This window comes from Pecten maximus, chromosome 5 (genome assembly GCF_902652985.1).
Source record: "Pecten maximus chromosome 5, xPecMax1.1, whole genome shotgun sequence".
Taxonomy (NCBI): domain Eukaryota; kingdom Metazoa; phylum Mollusca; class Bivalvia; order Pectinida; family Pectinidae; genus Pecten; species Pecten maximus.
This window is the reverse complement of record NC_047019.1, coordinates 28207127-28228491: the sequence shown is the minus strand read 5'-3', so window position 1 is coordinate 28228491 and position 21365 is coordinate 28207127. Positions and strand designations below refer to the sequence as shown.

The following is a 21365-nucleotide window of genomic DNA, read 5'->3' as shown; positions in this document are numbered from 1 at the left end:
CCACCAACACTATTAATGCTACATCCACCCTTCCAATAGATTTACCACCAACACTATTAATAGGCTACATCCACCCTTCCAATAGATTTACCACCAACACTATTAATGGCTACATCCACCCTTCCAATAGACTTACCACCAACACTATTAATGGCTACATCCACCCTCCCAATAGACTTACCACCAACACTATTAATCGCTACATCCACCCTTCCAATAGACTTACCACCAACACTATTAATCTCTACATCCACCCTTCCAATAGATTTACCACCAACACTATTAATGGCTACATCCACCCTTCAATAGATTACCACCAACACTATTAATGGCTACATCCACCCTTCCAATAGATTTACCACCAACACTATTAATCCCTACATCCACCCTTCCAATAGATTTACCACCAACACTATGAATCACTACATCCACCCTTCCAATCGAATTGAACCACCAACACTATTAATGGCTACATCCACCCTTCCAATAGATTTTACCCACCCAACACTATTTTTCCGCAAATCCACCCTTCCCAAAGATTTTCCAAACCCAAAACTATTTAAACAAATACATCCCCAAAACCCCTTTCCCAATTTAAATTTCCACCAAAACTATTAAACACACATTTCCCCCCTTTCCCAAAGGGCTTTCCCCCAAACCCATTAATTCCCCCAATTCCCCCCCTTCAATGAATTTCCCCCCAAAAACTTTAACACTTTCATCCCCCCTTCCAATAGATTTACCACCAAACTATTTAAAGGGGTTTTCCCCACCCTTCCAAAAACTTAACCAAACCCAACAATTAAAAAGGGCACATCACCCTTCCCAAATTTGATTAACCAAAAACTTAAACATATTTTTGAAACCCCCTCACTTAACCCAAACCCCCTTTCCAATTTGATTTTCCACCTAAACTATTAAAAGCTTTCAACCAAAACCCTTTCCCAATTAAAATTTCCCCCCACCCCCTATTAATGGGTACATCCCCCTTCCAATAGATTTTCCCCCCAAAACCCCATTAATGGCTACTACCCCTTTCCCAAAATTTTCCCCCAACTAAACGTTCAATCCACCCTTCCAATTGACTTTAAAACCAAAACCTTTTTCCCTCCCAAAAATCCACCCTTCCCCCTTAAAAAACTAAACGCCCCATCCACCTTAATAACTTTTCCCCCTTTTTGCCCAAAACCACCCTTTCCCCTAGACTTAACCCCCCGCCAAACCCCCCCTTAAAGTTTTCCCCAACAATTAAAGGGCCCCCCCCCCCCAAAAGCCCACCCAAAGGAAAAAGGTAAACCCCAAAAGGGTTTTCCCCTTTCCCAAAAACCCCCCCTCCCCCTTCCCCTAGTTCCCCCCCCACCAAAATTTAATGGGGGCCCTCCCCCCCAATGATTTTACCCAAAAAGGCCCCCCAAACCCTTAAAACCCCCAAAACAGAAGCACATCCAAATTAAAGAATTCCATACAAAGGATTAACCCCATTCCCCCCCCATGATTTAACCCCCTTTTTCCCCCAACCCCCCCTTTCCTTTAAATCCACCCCATTAAAACCCTCACCCCTTTTAAAGCCCTTTTCCACCCCCACACCTTTTTGCCCCCCCCAAAAGGGAACCCCCTAAACATTAATCTCACACCTCCCCCCCTTTTCCCCCCCCTTTTGGCCAAAACCCAAAAGGGGCCCCCCCCCTTTCCAATAATTTACCCCCACAAACGCTTAAAAAATACCCTTACCAAAGCCCCCCAAAACTTTTAAATCCCACCCTTCCCCCTTCCAAACATTTTCCCCCCCCCCCTTTCCAAAAGGCCTTCCAACCCAAACCCATTTCGCAACCCCCTTAATCACCCCCACAAACCCACGGTTCCCGGTTTCCCCAACAAAAAATGGTACCCCACCCCCCTAGATTTTTCCCCCCACCAAACGAATGGCACTCCACCCCCAAATTTCCCCACCACACTTTTTGAACCAAAAATCCACCCTTCCAATAGATTTACCACCTACACTATTAATCGCTACATCCACCCTTCCAATAGATTTACCACCAACACTATTAATCGCTACATCCACCCTTCCAATAGATTTACCACCAACACTATTAATCGGCTACATCCACCCTTCCAATAGATTTACCACCAACACTATTAATCGCTACATCCACCCTTCCAATAGATTTACCACCAACACTATTAATGGCTACATCCACCCTTCCAATAGATTTACCACCAACACTATTAATCACTACATCCACCCTTCCAATAGATTTACCACCAACACTATTAATCCCTACATCCACCCTTCCAATAGATTTACCACCAACACTATTAATCACTACATCCACCCTTCCAATAGACTTACCACCAACACTATTAATGGCTACATCCACCCTTCCAATAGATTACCACCAACACTATTAATCACTACATCCACCCTTCCAATAGACTTACCACCAACACTATTAATCGCTACATCCACCCTTCCAATAGATTTACCACCAACACTATTAATGGCTACATCCACCCTTCCAATAGATTTACCACCAACACTATTAATCCCTACATCCACCCTTCCAATAGATTTACCACCAACACTATTAATCACTACATCCACCCTTCCAATAGATTTACCACCAACACTATTAATCCCTACATCCACCCTTCCAATAGATTTACCACCAACACTATTAATCGCTACATCCACCCTTCCAATAGATTTACCACCAACACTATTAATCGCTACATCCACCCTTCCAATAGATTTACCACCAACACTATTAATCACTACATCCACCCTTCCAATAGACTTACCACCAACACTATTAATCACTACATCCACCCTTCCAATAGACTTTACCACCAACACTATTAATCACTACATCCACCCTTCCAATAGATTTACCACCAACACTATTAATCACTACATCCACCCTTCCAATAGATTTACCACCAACACTATTAATCACTACATCCACCCTTCCAATAGATTTACCACCAACACTATTAATCGCTACATCCACCCTTCCAATAGATTTACCACCAACACTATTAATGGCTACATCCACCCTTCCAATAGATTTACCACCAACACTATTAATCGCTACATCCACCCTTCCAATAGATTTACCACCAACACTATTAATCGCTACATCCACCCTTCCAATAGATTTACCACCAACACTATTAATCGCTACATCCACCCTTCCAATAGATTTACCACCAACACTATTAATCGCTACATCCACCCTTCCAATAGATTTACCACCAACACTATTAATCGCTACATCCACCCTTCCAATAGATTTACCACCAACACTATTAATGCCTACATCCACCCTTCCAATAGATTTACCACCAACACTATTAATCGCTACATCCACCCTTCCAATAGATTTACCACCAACACTATTAATCCCTACATCCACCCTTCCAATAGATTTACCACCAACACTATTAATCACTACATCCACCCTTCCAATAGATTTACCACCAACACTATTAATCGCTACATCCACCCTTCCAATAGATTTACCACCAACACTATTAATCACTACATCCACCCTTCCAATAGATTTACCACCAACACTATTAATCGCTACATCCACCCTTCCAATAGATTTACCACCAACACTATTAATCGCTACATCCACCCTTCCAATAGATTTACCACCAACACTATTAATCGCTACATCCACCCTTCCAATAGATTTACCACCAACACTATTAATGGCTACATCCACCCTTCCAATAGATTTACCACCAACACTATTAATCACTACATCCACCCTTCCAATAGATTTACCACCAACACTATTAATCGCTACATCCACCCTTCCAATAGATTTACCACCAACACTATTAATCGCTACATCCACCCTTCCAATAGATTTACCACCAACACTATTAATCGCTACATCCACCCTTCCAATAGACTTACCACCAACACTATTAATCACTACATCCACCCTTCCAATAGATTTACCACCAACACTATTAATCACTACATCCACCCTTCCAATAGATTTACCACCAACACTATTAATCGCTACATCCACCCTTCCAATAGACTTACCACCAACACTATTAATCCTACATCCACCCTTCCAATAGATTTACCACCAACACTATTAATCGCTACATCCACCCTTCCAATAGATTTACCACCAACACTATTAATCGCTACATCCACCCTTCCAATAGACTTACCACCAACACTATTAATCGCTACATCCACCCTTCCAATAGATTTACCACCAACACTATTAATCACTACATCCACCCTTCCAATAGACTTACCACCAACACTATTAATCGCTACATCCACCCTTCCAATAGACTTACCACCAACACTATTAATCACTACATCCACCCTTCCAATAGATTTACCACCAACACTATTAATCGCTACATCCACCCTTCCAATAGACTTACCACCAACACTATTAATCGCTACATCCACCCTTCCAATAGACTTACCACCAACACTATTAATGGCTACATCCACCCTTCCAATAGATTTACCACCAACACTATTAATGGCTACATCCACCCTTCCAATAGATTTACCACCAACACTATTAATCGCTACATCCACCCTTCCAATAGATTTACCACCAACACTATTAATCGCTACATCCACCCTTCCAATAGATTTACCACCAACACTATTAATCGCTACATCCACCCTTCCAATAGATTTACCACCAACACTATTAATCACTACATCCACCCTTCCAATAGATTACCACCAACACTATTAATCGCTACATCCACCCTTCCAATAGATTTACCACCAACACTATTAATCGCTACATCCACCCTTCCAATAGATTTACCACCAACACTATTAATGGCTACATCCACCCTTCCAATAGATTTACCACCAACACTATTAATGGCTACATCCACCCTTCCAATAGATTTACCACCAACACTATTAATCGCTACATCCACCCTTCCAATAGACTTACCACCAACACTATTAATCGCTACATCCACCCTTCCAATAGATTTACCACCAACACTATTAATCGCTACATCCACCCTTCCAATAGATTTACCACCAACACTATTAATCGCTACATCCACCCTTCCAATAGATTTACCACCAACACTATTAATGCCTACATCCACCCTTCCAATAGATTACCACCAACACTATTAATGCCTACATCCACCCTTCCAATAGATTTACCACCAACACTATTAATCGCTACATCCACCCTTCCAATAGACTTACCACCAACACTATTAATCGCTACATCCACCCTTCCAATAGATTTACCACCAACACTATTAATCGCTACATCCACCCTTCCAATAGACTTACCACCAACACTATTAATCCCTACATCCACCCTTCCAATAGATTTACCACCAACACTATTAATCCCTACATCCACCCTTCCAATAGATTTACCACCAACACTATTAATCACTACATCCACCCTTCCAATAGATTTACCACCAACACTATTAATCGCTACATCCACCCTTCCAATAGATTTACCACCAACACTATTAATCACTACATCCACCCTTCCAATAGATTTACCACCAACACTATTAATCACTACATCCACCCTTCCAATAGATTTACCACCAACACTATTAATGGCTACATCCACCCTTCCAATAGATTTACCACCAACACTATTAATCGCTACATCCACCCTTCCAATAGATTTACCACCAACACTATTAATGGCTACATCCACCCTTCCAATAGATTTACCACCAACACTATTAATCACTACATCCACCCTTCCAATAGATTTACCACCAACACTATTAATCACTACATCCACCCTTCCAATAGATTTACCACCAACACTATTAATCACTACATCCACCCTTCCAATAGATTTACCACCAACACTATTAATGGCTACATCCACCCTTCCAATAGATTTACCACCAACACTATTAATGGCTACATCCACCCTTCCAATAGATTTACCACCAACACTATTAATCGCTACATCCACCCTTCCAATAGATTTACCACCAACACTATTAATGGCTACATCCACCCTTCCAATAGATTTACCACCAACACTATTAATCACTACATCCACCCTTCCAATAGATTTACCACCAACACTATTAATCGCTACATCCACCCTTCCAATAGATTTACCACCAACACTATTAATGGCTACATCCACCCTTCCAATAGATTTACCACCAACACTATTAATCACTACATCCACCCTTCCAATAGATTTACCACCAACACTATTAATCGCTACATCCACCCTTCCAATAGATTTACCACCAACACTATTAATCGCTACATCCACCCTTCCAATAGACTTACCACCAACACTATTAATGGCCTACATCCACCCTTCCAATAGATTTACCACCAACACTATTAATGCTACATCCACCCTTCCAATAGATTTACCACCAACACTATTAATCGCTACATCCACCCTTCCAATAGATTTACCACCAACACTATTAATCACTACATCCACCCTTCCAATAGATTTACCACCAACACTATTAATCACTACATCCACCCTTCCAATAGACTTACCACCAACACTATTAATGGCTACATCCACCCTTCCAATAGATTTACCACCAACACTATTAATCACTACATCCACCCTTCCAATAGACTTACCACCAACACTATTAATCACTACATCCACCCTTCCAATAGACTTTACCACCAACACTATTAATCACTACATCCACCCTTCCAATAGATTTACCACCAACACTATTAATGGCTACATCCACCCTTCCAATAGATTTACCACCAACACTATTAATGGCTACATCCACCCTTCCAATAGATTTACCACCAACACTATTAATCCCTACATCCACCCTTCCAATAGATTTACCACCAACACTATTAATCGCTACATCCACCCTTCCAATAGATTTACCACCAACACTATTAATCACTACATCCACCCTTCCAATAGATTTACCACCAACACTATTAATCGCTACATCCACCCTTCCAATAGATTTACCACCAACACTATTAATGGCTACATCCACCCTTCCAATAGATTTACCACCAACACTATTAATGCCTACATCCACCCTTCCAATAGATTTACCACCAACACTATTAATGGCTACATCCACCCTTCCAATAGATTTACCACCAACACTATTAATCCCTACATCCACCCTTCCAATAGATTACCACCAACACTATTAATCCCTACATCCACCCTTCCAATAGATTTACCACCAACACTATTAATCCTACATCCACCCTTCCAATAGACTTACCACCAACACTATTAATCACTACATCCACCCTTCCAATAGATTTACCACCAACACTATTAATGGCTACATCCACCCTTCCAATAGACTTACCACCAACACTATTAATCCCTACATCCACCCTTCCAATAGACTTACCACCAACACTATTAATGGCTACATCCACCCTTCCAATAGATTTACCACCAACACTATTAATGGCTACATCCACCCTTCCAATAGATTTACCACCAACACTATTAATCGCTACATCCACCCTTCCAATAGATTTACCACCAACACTATTAATCGCTACATCCACCCTTCCAATAGACTTACCACCAACACTATTAATCGCTACATCCACCCTTCCAATAGATTTACCACCAACACTATTAATCGCTACATCCACCCTTCCAATAGATTTACCACCAACACTATTAATCGCTACATCCACCCTTCCAATAGACTTCACCACCAACACTATTAATCGACTACATCCACCCTTCCAATAGATTTACCACCAACACTATTAATCCCTACATCCACCCTTCCAATAGATTTACCACCAACACTATTAATGGCTACATCCACCCTTCCAATAGATTTACCACCAACACTATTAATGGCTACATCCACCCTTCCAATAGATTTACCACCAACACTATTAATCCCTACATCCACCCTTCCAATAGACTTACCACCAACACTATTAATCGCTACATCCACCCTTCCAATAGATTACCACCAACACTATTAATCGCTACATCCACCCTTCCAATAGACTTACCACCAACACTATTAATCACTACATCCACCCTTCCAATAGATTTACCACCAACACTATTAATCGCTACATCCACCCTTCCAATAGATTTACCACCTAACACTATTAATCAGCTACATCCACCCTTCCAATAGACTTACCACCAACACTAATTAATGGACTACATCCACCCTTCCAATAGACTTACCACCAACACTATTAATCTCTACATCCACCCTTCCAATAGATTTACCACCTACACTATTAATCCCTACATCCACCCTTCCAATAGATTTACCACCAACACTATTAATCACTACATCCACCCTTCCAATAGATTTTACCACCAACACTATTAATAGGCCTACATCCACCCTTCCAATAGACTTACCACCAACACTATTAATCCCTACATCCACCCTTCCAATAGATTTACCACCAACACTATTAATGGCTACATCCACCCTTCCAATAGACTTACCACCAACACTATTAATGGCTACATCCACCCTTCCAATAGAATTTACCACCGACACTATTAATGGCCTACATCCACACCTTCCAATAGATTTACCACCAACACTATTAATCGCTACATCCACCCTTCCAATAGATTTACCACCAACACTATTAATCCCTACATCCACCCTTCCAATAGATTTACCACCAACACTATTAATCGCTACATCCACCCTTCCAATAGATTTACCACCAACACTATTAATCACTACATCCACCCTTCCAATAGACTTACCACCAACACTATTAATCGCTACATCCACCCTTCCAATAGATTTACCACCAACACTATTAATCACTACATCCACCCTTCCAATAGATTTACCACCAACACTATTAATGGCTACATCCACCCTTCCAATAGATTTACCACCAACACTATTAATGGCTACATCCACCCTTCCAATAGATTTACCACCAACACTATTAATCACTACATCCACCCTTCCAATAGACTTACCACCAACACTATTAATCGCTACATCCACCCTTCCAATAGATTACCACCAACACTATTAATGCCTACATCCACCCTTCCAATAGATTTACCACCAACACTATTAATGGCTACATCCACCCTTCCAATAGATTTACCACCAACACTATTAATCCCTACATCCACCCTTCCAATAGATTTACCACCAACACTATTAATCCCTACATCCACCCTTCCAATAGATTTACCACCAACACTATTAATCCCTACATCCACCCTTCCAATAGACTTACCACCAACACTATTAATCGCTACATCCACCCTTCCAATAGATTTACCACCAACACTATTAATGGCTACATCCACCCTTCCAATAGATTTACCACCAACACTATTAATGGCTACATCCACCCTTCCAATAGATTACCACCAACACTATTAATGGCTACATCCACCCTTCCAATAGATTTACCACCAACACTATTAATGGCTACATCCACCCTTCCAATAGATTTACCACCAACACTATTAATCTCTACATCCACCCTTCCAATAGATTTACCACCTACACTATTAATCTCTACAACCACCCTTCCAATAGACTTACCACCAACACTATTAATCACTACATCCACCCTTCCAATAGATTTACCACCAACACTATTAATCGCTACATCCACCCTTCCAATAGACTTACCACCAACACTATTAATCACTACATCCACCCTTCCAATAGATTTACCACCAACACTATTAATGGCTACATCCACCCTTCCAATAGACTTACCACCAACACTATTAATGGCTACATCCACCCTTCCAATAGATTTACCACCAACACTATTAATGGCTACATCCACCCTTCCAATAGATTTACCACCAACACTATTAATGGCTACATCCACCCTTCCAATAGATTTACCACCAACACTATTAATGGCTACATCCACCCTTCCAATAGATTTACCACCAACACTATTAATGGCTACATCCACCCTTCCAATAGATTTACCACCAACACTATTAATCGCTACATCCACCCTTCCAATAGACTTACCACCAACACTATTAATGGCTACATCCACCCTTCCAATAGATTTACCACCAACACTATTAATCGCTACATCCACCCTTCCAATAGACTTACCACCAACACTATTAATCGCTACATCCACCCTTCCAATAGATTTACCACCAACACTATTAATCGCTACATCCACCCTTCCAATAGATTTACCACCAACACTATTAATGCCTACATCCACCCTTCCAATAGATTTACCACCAACACTATTAATGGCTACATCCACCCTTCCAATAGATTTACCACCAACACTATTAATGGCTACATCCACCCTTCCAATAGATTTACCACCAACACTATTAATCGCTACATCCACCCTTCCAATAGATTTACCACCAACACTATTAATCGCTACATCCACCCTTCCAATAGATTTACCACCAACACTATTAATCGCTACATCCACCCTTCCAATAGACTTACCACCAACACTATTAATGGCTACATCCACCCTTCCAATAGATTTACCACCAACACTATTAATCGCTACATCCACCCTTCCAATAGATTTACCACCAACACTATTAATGCCTACATCCACCCTTCCAATAGATTTACCACCAACACTATTAATCGCTACATCCACCCTTCCAATAGATTTACCACCAACACTATTAATGGCTACATCCACCCTTCCAATAGACTTACCACCAACACTATTAATGGCTACATCCACCCTTCCAATAGATTTACCACCAACACTATTAATCGCTACATCCACCCTTCCAATAGATTTACCACCAACACTATTAATGGCTACATCCACCCTTCCAATAGATTTACCACCAACACTATTAATGGCTACATCCACCCTTCCAATAGATTTACCACCAACACTATTAATGGCTACATCCACCCTTCCAATAGATTTACCACCAACACTATTAATCGCTACATCCACCCTTCCAATAGACTTACCACCAACACTATTAATCGCTACATCCACCCTTCCAATAGATTTACCACCAACACTATTAATCGCTACATCCACCCTTCCAATAGATTTACCACCAACACTATTAATCGCTACATCCACCCTTCCAATAGATTTACCACCAACACTATTAATGGCTACATCCACCCTTCCAATAGACTTACCACCAACACTATTAATCACTACATCCACCCTTCCAATAGATTTACCACCAACACTATTAATCTCTACATCCACCCTTCCAATAGACTTTACCACCAACACTATTAATCGCTACATCCACCCTTCCAATAGATTTACCACCAACACTATTAATCCCTACATCCACCCTTCCAATAGACTTTACCACCAACACTATTAATCGCTACATCCACCCTTCCAATAGATTTACCACCAACACTATTAATCGCTACATCCACCCTTCCAATAGACTTACCACCAACACTATTAATCGCTACATCCACCCTTCCAATAGATTTACCACCAACACTATTAATCGCTACATCCACCCTTCCAATAGACTTACCACCAACACTATTAATCCCTACATCCACCCTTCCAATAGACTTACCACCAACACTATTAATCGCTACATCCACCCTTCCAATAGACTTACCACCAACACTATTAATCGCTACATCCACCCTTCCAATAGACTTACCACCAACACTATTAATCGCTACATCCACCCTTCCAATAGACTTACCACCAACACTATTAATCGCTACATCCACCCTTCCAATAGATTTACCACCAACACTATTAATGGCTACATCCACCCTTCCAATAGATTTACCACCAACACTATTAATCGCTACATCCACCCTTCCAATAGATTTACCACCAACACTATTAATCGCTACATCCACCCTTCCAATAGATTTACCACCAACACTATTAATCGCTACATCCACCCTTCCAATAGACTTACCACCAACACTATTAATCGCTACATCCACCCTTCCAATAGATTTACCACCAACACTATTAATCGCTACATCCACCCTTCCAATAGATTTACCACCAACACTATTAATGCCTACATCCACCCTTCCAATAGACTTACCACCAACACTATTAATGCCTACATCCACCCTTCCAATAGATTTACCACCAACACTATTAATGGCTACATCCACCCTTCCAATAGATTTACCACCAACACTATTAATGGCTACATCCACCCTTCCAATAGATTTACCACCAACACTATTAATCACTACATCCACCCTTCCAATAGACTTACCACCAACACTATTAATCACTACATCCACCCTTCCAATAGACTTACCACCAACACTATTAATCACTACATCCACCCTTCCAATAGATTTACCACCAACACTATTAATCCCTACATCCACCCTTCCAATAGACTTACCACCAACACTATTAATGGCTACATCCACCCTTCCAATAGATTTACCACCAACACTATTAATGGCTACATCCACCCTTCCAATAGATTTACCACCAACACTATTAATCACTACATCCACCCTTCCAATAGACTTACCACCAACACTATTAATCCCTACATCCACCCTTCCAATAGACTTACCACCAACACTATTAATGGCTACATCCACCCTTCCAATAGATTTACCACCAACACTATTAATGGCTACATCCACCCTTCCAATAGACTTACCACCAACACTATTAATCACTACATCCACCCTGCCAATAGACTTACCACCAACACTATTAATCGCTAGTTTTTTTAAGCCACTTGTTTACCACTGTAGTTGGTGCATATTTTGTACAGAAAAACAACAAAGAGTTCTTTTTGAGAATCATTTTAATTTTAATTATCATCATCATTATACATATGTATACTAAGTCTTTTGTAACACTTGGTGTATACTCAGCAGAAAATTCCACTTAAACAACATCCTAGGATTCTTGTAACGGTCACGTTTTTGCAATACTGTAAGACTATAGTAATCTGCATGTTTTGTTCAATATGCAAATTTCACCTACAATAACAAATTTGTTTTACTCATAATGGCAAAACAAATGCTTGAAGCCATTTCAAAGAAAATATACAATATCTTGAGTAATGAATTTTCAAATAGCAATTAATTATTTCAATTTTAACCAAATGGTTCAAGACATGGTGTAATTTGTAAAATAATGTGCACATGTACTGATAATCCACACAGGTTATCTCAGTGACGGTCATCCAACTGATAGTTCCTAGTACATTTCTAATAAATTCAGCAGTGATAACCTTAATACTATTTGTGTAAACTGACTCATCAATCTGGTAAGTATTAAAGGTAAATAGTCAATTTTGACACTACATGTATATATTTCAGTCAGCAGTATAGGTCTGGTGATCCACATTTCACACATTCTATAATCACAATCTTAATTACTTAAAAACATCACATAAGCTCATATAGCAAGAAGTTCACAAATTCATAAAATGATTTGTAGTAAATTTACAATCGGTGAGGAATCCTATCTCCTCGACATCAGGACATGATCATACCAGTATGTGGCATTTAAATTTTACATGAGATTTATTATCGGACAAGTCTTCAATTGATTTCTTATGATCAGACTCAATCTTCCAAATAAATAAGAAAACTTGAATTTTAAAAATTCATAGATTTCATTTCACCAGTAGAAGCTTTCAAACATTATCATGACCTTGTTTACAGGGTTGCCAACCTCTAGAGATGTCAAAGTGAGAGATCTCCCACCGAGGGATTGTTTAAAGTGAGAGATCTCCCACTGAGGGATTGTTTAAAGTGAGAGATCTTCCACTGAGGGATTGTTTAAAGTGAGAGATCTCCCACCGAGGGATTGTCGAAAGTGAGAGATCTCCCACCGAGGGATTGTTTAAAGAGAGAAATCTCCCACCGAGGGATTGTTCGAAGTGGGAGATCTCCCACTGAGGGATTGTTCAAAGTGAGAGATCTCCCACCGAGGGATTGTTCAAAGTGAGAGATCTCCCACCAAGGGATTGTCAAAAGTGAGAGATCTCCCACCGAGGGATTGTTCAAAGTGGGAGATTAACAATTTATCATAATGCAATATGAAAAATATGTACGAATGTTCTTAAAAATATACATGTTCTACATCTCCATTGAAGACGTCATTCTGTCTGTGTGTCTCTGGTCTATAGTATCATGTTGTCAAATCTCTCAATTCTAACATCACAAAGGTTGTATAATGTGAAAAAATACAGACAAAAATCAGGGTATAATTTCACTGCATAATAGTCACATCATCCTGTCAATTTCATGAATAATCACATTTAACTTAAAGATTTATAAAAAATCATAAATATCTTGAACTTTGAATACAACAGTTCAAATAAAATAGTTAAAAACTGAGAGGAAATAAAATAATTTGTTATAAAACAGTGTACCTGATGTATTGGTAAACCAATGTATTGCGCAGAATTGTAGCAACGGAGTGTAGATTTCAATAATACCTGTTGTATACTTCTTTGTTTCTCATATTACTGAGATAGAATTATGAGAACTATTTTAAAATGTTTGATTGAGAATGAAAACAAATCACTTCAAACAATTACAGCAAATCTTATTCAAGCAATTATCTACCACACAAATCATGCAATTGTTTCATTAAATATTTGGGTGTCATTTGAATGACTACATTTGTATTTATGAATCTGAATATAAATGTAACAAGTCCAAATTTCAGTGCACACATTTTTTGACAAAAAAAAAGAGATGTTATTTTACATGTCGAATATCTATTCATGATATATACAACCTTAAGTTCATTTCATCATCAAAAATGTAAATAATGTATTCTTGATTTTGATAATACAAAAAAGAACTGCATGATGCTAAAAATGTCTTAAATCAAACCAACAATGGGAACAGCATTAATATCTTTGCTTGGTAAATATCAGATATTGCAAAGCTTTACTTTTTTCTGAAATTGATATTGCTAGTTTAATTTCCAAAAGAATTATTTGTGTAATAACAGCTTTGGAATTGTATGTCTAATATGGACAGCATATCTAGATCCTTACCTTTGGTATTTGAAAATATGTGTTGGTCATTTGCAAAAATAAAAAGTACATGAAGCCATGAGTTATTTTGATAGTCATGAGTTGACCATAAATGTAGGAACTTCATGTAGAACTGAAAATTAAAAAAAAACTTAACTTTGAGATCCATTGTAGAGATTTCAGAAATCAAGAGGTCATTGGTATCGCATAACACAGTAAACTGTTATAGTTTATACCAAAAACAAACCGGCTACTTTGTAAATCTTCCAATTAACTTAATTAATTCAAGCTACTTTTTGAACACGAAAAATCAGTTGAAATGTTGCAGAATTTTTCTCTAAAATTATCAAACAAAAACAGAATCCTCAAACAGATAACATCAAAGGAAATATTATATGGTATATAAAAGCCATGTAAACTGAAGTGGAAACAAGATGTGAAATATTTCAAGAGCACTAACACAACACACAAAGATCTGAAGGATAAAGTCATACCCCTGACATTTCCAAATATTTTGGGTTGTAGCAAAAAAAAATAATCTCCTAAAAACATTAATTTTGTGACTAAAAAAGGCTACACTGTTTGCATATTCATATATATATAAAAAAAATAACAATTTTTTCTGCCTCCGATATACTTATAAAGCACACAAGACAAAATATCACAGATATATCACATACATGTATAAAGACACATGTTATAAAGTAGGTAAATACATTGTATAATTGTAAAATTAAAACTCTGAAAACATATAACTTCCTGTCGGATACAAAACATATAAGCATTATCAACATTTTTCACAGTAACAATCCCACAAATGACAACTTCTATATAGAATAAACTACATACAGTATGGGAATAAAGATAACAACAAAAAATCAAGGATTATAATTGACATCTCAAATTTAATGATTTTATATTACCTGTAAGTTGATATATAAAACTTGAGTGTTTAAAGGTATTAGTTTTCTAATCCATGTGAGAGAATTACAGAGAAATAAAGACTCTAAAGAGTATTGCTGTACATTCCAAACAGCAAGTCTAATGATAGAAATGCAAAAGCAAATACATGTATGAAAGTTTATTATCAACTTTTATATAGAGAAAAATATATGATTGTGTTTTCCAGAAAAGAAGTACAGCAAAATTCTGTCAAAATTCTTTCACTATCAATCGGACAATTTTTGAGTGACACATTAGGTAGGGACTTTAGATTTTTTTGCCGCACATTGTTTTTCTTTATAATACTAACAAAATAATGAACAAACTATTTAAGATAAACCATATTTTCAGTCAGTTTGTTTTCCAGAGTTTGACACATTGTTATACAAAAAAACATTTGTTTTAAGATACTATATTCAGCAATACAAACACCTAGAATTTTTACAATATCTATTTTCTTGGGACAACTGATATTTTTCAACCATATACTAGCATAATGTACTGTGTATAATCTGGGTGTTTAATTTTCCTGTAACATTTAATTAAATTTGAAAAGATTTTACAACATTTTGCCCTTGATTCATACCATTTCCCTTTTAAATAATAAGAGTAATAGTATAAATATCCAAGAAAAAAAGAATGTAATCAAATTTTGTTAAAAATAGTAGACATGTTGACATACAAATTGCAACACTTGATGTTTATGACTAGCAGGCTTATAGTGAAATCTCCTACATACAATCTTATAAGTCTGAGACAAGAAATTCTAAGAACACTCAAGCAAATGAAAATGCAATTTTAAGCCAATGATACTAAATTCAGTTTCCTGTCAAACATTTGAGGGAGCTTGATCACGAATATTGTAAGTATGCCCTGATGAAATCATTGTAATTGATCATCCCTTCCATGTTCTTGTCATAATAGGATAACAAGTGATAGAATTCTTCCTCAGAGATATTCATGTTAAATTGTCGCAAAACTCTGCGGAAGTCCAAAGCTTCTACACTTCCTGAGTTTCCAGGATCAAGAGAACGGAAATTCCGTCGCATTTCTTTCCAATTTTGCATTACACAATCTCGAACCCTGATCATCGCCTCATAAAGCTGGCTAGATGCGGAACCAGTTTCATTCTGGAAATACATAAAACAATCATATTTTATAAAAAAAAAGTACAAAATCATGAGTAAATGTTTCACTTTCAAAAAACAAAAAAAACATACTACATTTGTAATTGCATCTATATACATTATTGTTTTCAGTAATATGTAAATTGAACATAAGCAAAATATTTTACTTAGTAAAATTTGAAGTTTAATTTATAGCAATATGGAAATCATATGAAAAGTCCTAATGGTAGTACCCACCGTTACTTTTGTCTGAGGTATCTGTTTCCGTGACAATGAAGGACCAGCTTGATCTCCAGCTTTAAGGTTGATGATGAAATGTCGCAGGAAGTCGACGTAGGAGAACGTCCCGTTCTCTTGGATATCATACTTTGTTAACAAATCACTGAGGTCATGCTGTGGTATCTGTACTCCCAACTTATCGAAGATTTCTAAATTGAACATTTCAATAAATGTGAAAAAATACAATCATTTGGAAAATAATTATCTTTATTTTGCTTAACTCATTACCATATTTTACCTAAAAAGTACACTGTATACTTATGTTAACACAAGAAGTGTGCTCATAAAGAAATATTCACAGGAAAAGTTTCCATTTGAAATCATGGATGAAAAGTATACCTAATTTCTCTGAAACAGCCTTTGTTTTAAAAGAAAATTAAATATCAATTTTGTTTGAGGAAATAATTCTGCTGGAAACACATTCTGTTATTAAATCTATAGTTGTCAAATATCTATTGTCTTCAATGTGAGTTAAACAGTGTCCTTTCCTGTCAGAAAAAGACATAAATGTAAATTTGATAAGCTTAATTCCCCACCATTCCCATTAGAGAAAGAGGTAGAGGTAGATTTTATCAGATCACCTTTCCCACCAAAAACCTGATTATTTTACCGAGGATATCGCTGACAGCGATAGTGCCAGTGTTGTTGCGATCCTGATTTCTACACAAACGCTGGACTTCCTTCCAGTGACGGTTGATAACATCCTTTAGCTGCTGCTCAGCTGACTCAGCATTGATCATGGGCGTTGCCATGCGTGATGGCCCTCGTGACATCCTAGAGCCTGTCTTCCTCATATCCAGCTGTCAAATAAAACACAACAGACATTTTACAGTTAGTTTTACCTATGTATATATTCATATCAAAAAGTCCAAATAAGTTTCCTGGTAAGAGCAAACTAAGATAAATTCAAAACATAACAAATTAGGTCTAAAATGTACCTGTATGGTAAACCAATTATTAACTTTCATTGTCTTTATATATCTGAACCAAACTTTACCATGTACTTGATGATAAGGGAGTGTTATTTCTAAGGCATTCCATCAGTACATTTAGATAAGGTCAGTTCCATTGCAGGCACATTGACACCCCCTTACAATCTTATTGACAAGAAACAACCTTGAAATCCTCTGATTTCATCATTCAAAGTCCGACTGGAAGATTACAAACTCTGTGTCTTTCTGGCAATTCCAACTAAACAATAAATTTCTTTGAGTCATCTCATTTTTGCAGGAGACAATACCTTCATCCTCAGCCGAATTTGGTTTTTTGAAACGTCTTAACTACATAGGAAAAGTATTAATTAAAATAGAAATTTCAAATTTGTAATTTATACTAAATGAAAATTTGGAACCATCCAGAATCTATTTACATACTAGCTTACCACCATTAAACAATAATAAAATAAATACATTTTGAATAATTACTTACCTGAGTCATTGAACGTGACATTGCTCGTGACACAGCCCTGGACTGTGGGCGTCGCCCCATCAGTGTGGAGGCGGGGCGCTGAGGCAGGGGCTCTAGTTTATCCATTTCCTCTGGACCAGTAGAAAACTGCTTCATGAATAGTTTGTAATCAACATTTCCAAATTCATTGGTTGGAATGTAGGCCATCAGGTTATCAAACTGCAATAAATATGGAATGTTAATAAGTCATTCTAAAACTGAAGATTACTGAGGATACTTCATATTAATCATGCAAATTCAAGATTTTCTATAGCACTAGCCTGTACCCAGATTTTGAAAAATATTTGATATTTATGAATTATTCATGAAGTGTCATTTATTCAAACATTTCTAAGTGTATATATAATCAAGGGAAATACATCTTTTGCAACAGATTTGTTTATAAAGTCAACAAAATTTTACAAGAAAACTTGTAATTTCGGACGATTAATTGGGCTGGGAATAAAGGTGACCAGATTATCGAAGGTCCACTGTATATTGAGTGAAAATTAAGATAAATTATGTAAACATTTCCTGATAGGAATGTTCACTCTGTCTATAATTTTGTAGTATGTAACCACCAGATAGTAATTCTCAGCCTGAATCTATGTTTATTCTGTTTACTGTATAAAAACTAATATAATTTGCACATTTTTTTTTGTACTGGAATAAAGTTTAAAGTTGGGGGTGTGCAAATCATTCAGGTAGAGATGTTTGAAAGTTGTTTTTTTTTTCCAGAAAATTTAAAGATCATCCATTCTCAATGTATATGATAGTATGTATTGGTAAAACCACCAGAGAGTAATTCCCAGCCTGACATATTGTCTATTGCTTATCTCCCCTATTATCATTTATATTTGTCACATTATCCAGAACCTTCTCCGTTTTACCTCCTCCTTTCTTATATATCATAAAACTTTTCCCTAACTTATTCCTGTACCTGTTCCTCTGTAATCCTAAAGGCAGTCTTATTGATGACTTCCTTGAAGTCCTCCTTGGAGACGACCCCTATCCCAGCATAGTCAAGGTCACTGAAGGCTCTTGCCAATGTGTAAAAATGGCCGATCACAGTTTCCTTCAAGCGACTTTGTATGTCTTCCATGGAGTTCAGACTAGGGTGTCTGTGCATTGATGTTCCTTGTCAGATTGGCCAGCCATCTCTCAGCATCCTGAAGGACAATTACAAAATCAGATAAAAATAGCATTTTGTACTGTTAATTGTAGTTGGCTTTTTGTCAATATGAGTAAGCTCAATTGTTAATCTCTAAATTATGTTTGATGGAAAAGTCAAGAATTGTATACAGATAAAGGGAGGACATCACTCTGGAGGAGACTGACCTCTGAACCACTGAGGGTGTTGTTATCCAGGAACATGAGGTAGTTGACCTGGTTCTCCGTGAGCTGTAGCCGACTCTTTAGGTATTTCCACTGAGGTTCCGTCAGCTTGAACATGAATATGTCTAATGTTCTCCGAAATCAGCCAGAGGCATCAAATTTGTTCTGTCTTTATCAAAAGCTGCAAATGCCTGAAATATCCATGAAAATGTAAAATTTATTTTGCTTCACAGAAAATAGACAAAAAAAGGGATATCTTTTATACTTTGAATTTTATAAAGTATTTTCCTTTGCTTTTTTATATTCCCGAAAATATCTGTATACCTTTAAGAGCAGTAAACATTACTATGACCCTGTTCTAATGTATTTTCTATAAAATGTAATTAGCAAAAGTCTTTGACCTAATTAGCCCTGGAATCCTGAAGTATGGATTCCTCCAAGTTAGGCTCACACTTTTGTCCTTTGTATATGGCTTGATAGAAATTCAGTCGCTAAAGCATTGACATCAATTTGTCTGATAATTTTCTATAAATAGTAATGTTGACCTTGACCTGTCATCTGACCTTTGTATATAGTTTGATGAAAAAAACACTTAAGAAGCAGCTATAGTTATTGCAAATTCTTGATGGGACATGATGAACATATGTATAACACTTCATATCCTCTCAGAAAATTGTGGGGATATGAAGATATTCTGGATCAGAAGATAATTAACAAAGGGAGACAATTGAAATGTATTTACTTTGCTTAAAAGGTCATAATTCTTGGAGACCATCTCCCGAAGACGTTCTTCTGCCTCAGGGGGTGTGAGACCCATGTACTGTGAGATCTGTAGCTCGGGTGTTCTATTACCATAAGCAGATTTCCTCCCATCCTCAAACGCCATCAGGAAGGCTTCATAGTTGAGACGACTTCTGTTTGTAGGTAATCCAATCCTTCAAGACAAAAACTTCCAATAAACCTTTGTCTACATACAGTATGATAGTCATGTGTAAACAATGACTTTTAATGATTTATCTTAAATTTTGTTATATTTTTATTTATTCATGTACAGATCTAGTTACATCAATGCAGGGATAATTTTAAGGCATGATTCAGAAATTTTTACCCATATTTGTTGAAAATATATTGTTGAATGTTTCAGATTGTACCATATAGCCATTGAAAATTCTATGTATTTTCTTAAAAAATTTGAAATTCTCCCTTAACATCCACAAGTGTCTGGTTCTGATTAGTGTTAATAGAAACAAAAACTCAATCCGATTAAAAT

General features: G+C 37.4%; 1 protein-coding gene across 1 annotated transcript in view; it reads right to left on the bottom strand.

Annotated features, from left to right (window-relative positions):
• Positions 1-12755: 12755 nt before the first annotated feature.
• Positions 12756-21365, bottom strand: part of LOC117327725 (EF-hand calcium-binding domain-containing protein 6-like) — a 34855-nt gene continuing 26245 nt past the window's right edge. Inside the window, 9 exon segments of the mRNA XM_033884854.1 lie at positions 12756-17038; positions 17273-17463; positions 17925-18114; positions 18743-18940; positions 19701-19877; positions 19879-19929; positions 20099-20232; positions 20235-20286; positions 20838-21030. Of these exon segments, the coding sequence (XP_033740745.1) occupies positions 16760-17038; positions 17273-17463; positions 17925-18114; positions 18743-18940; positions 19701-19877; positions 19879-19929; positions 20099-20232; positions 20235-20286; positions 20838-21030 (1465 nt within the window). The 3' untranslated portion in view covers positions 12756-16759.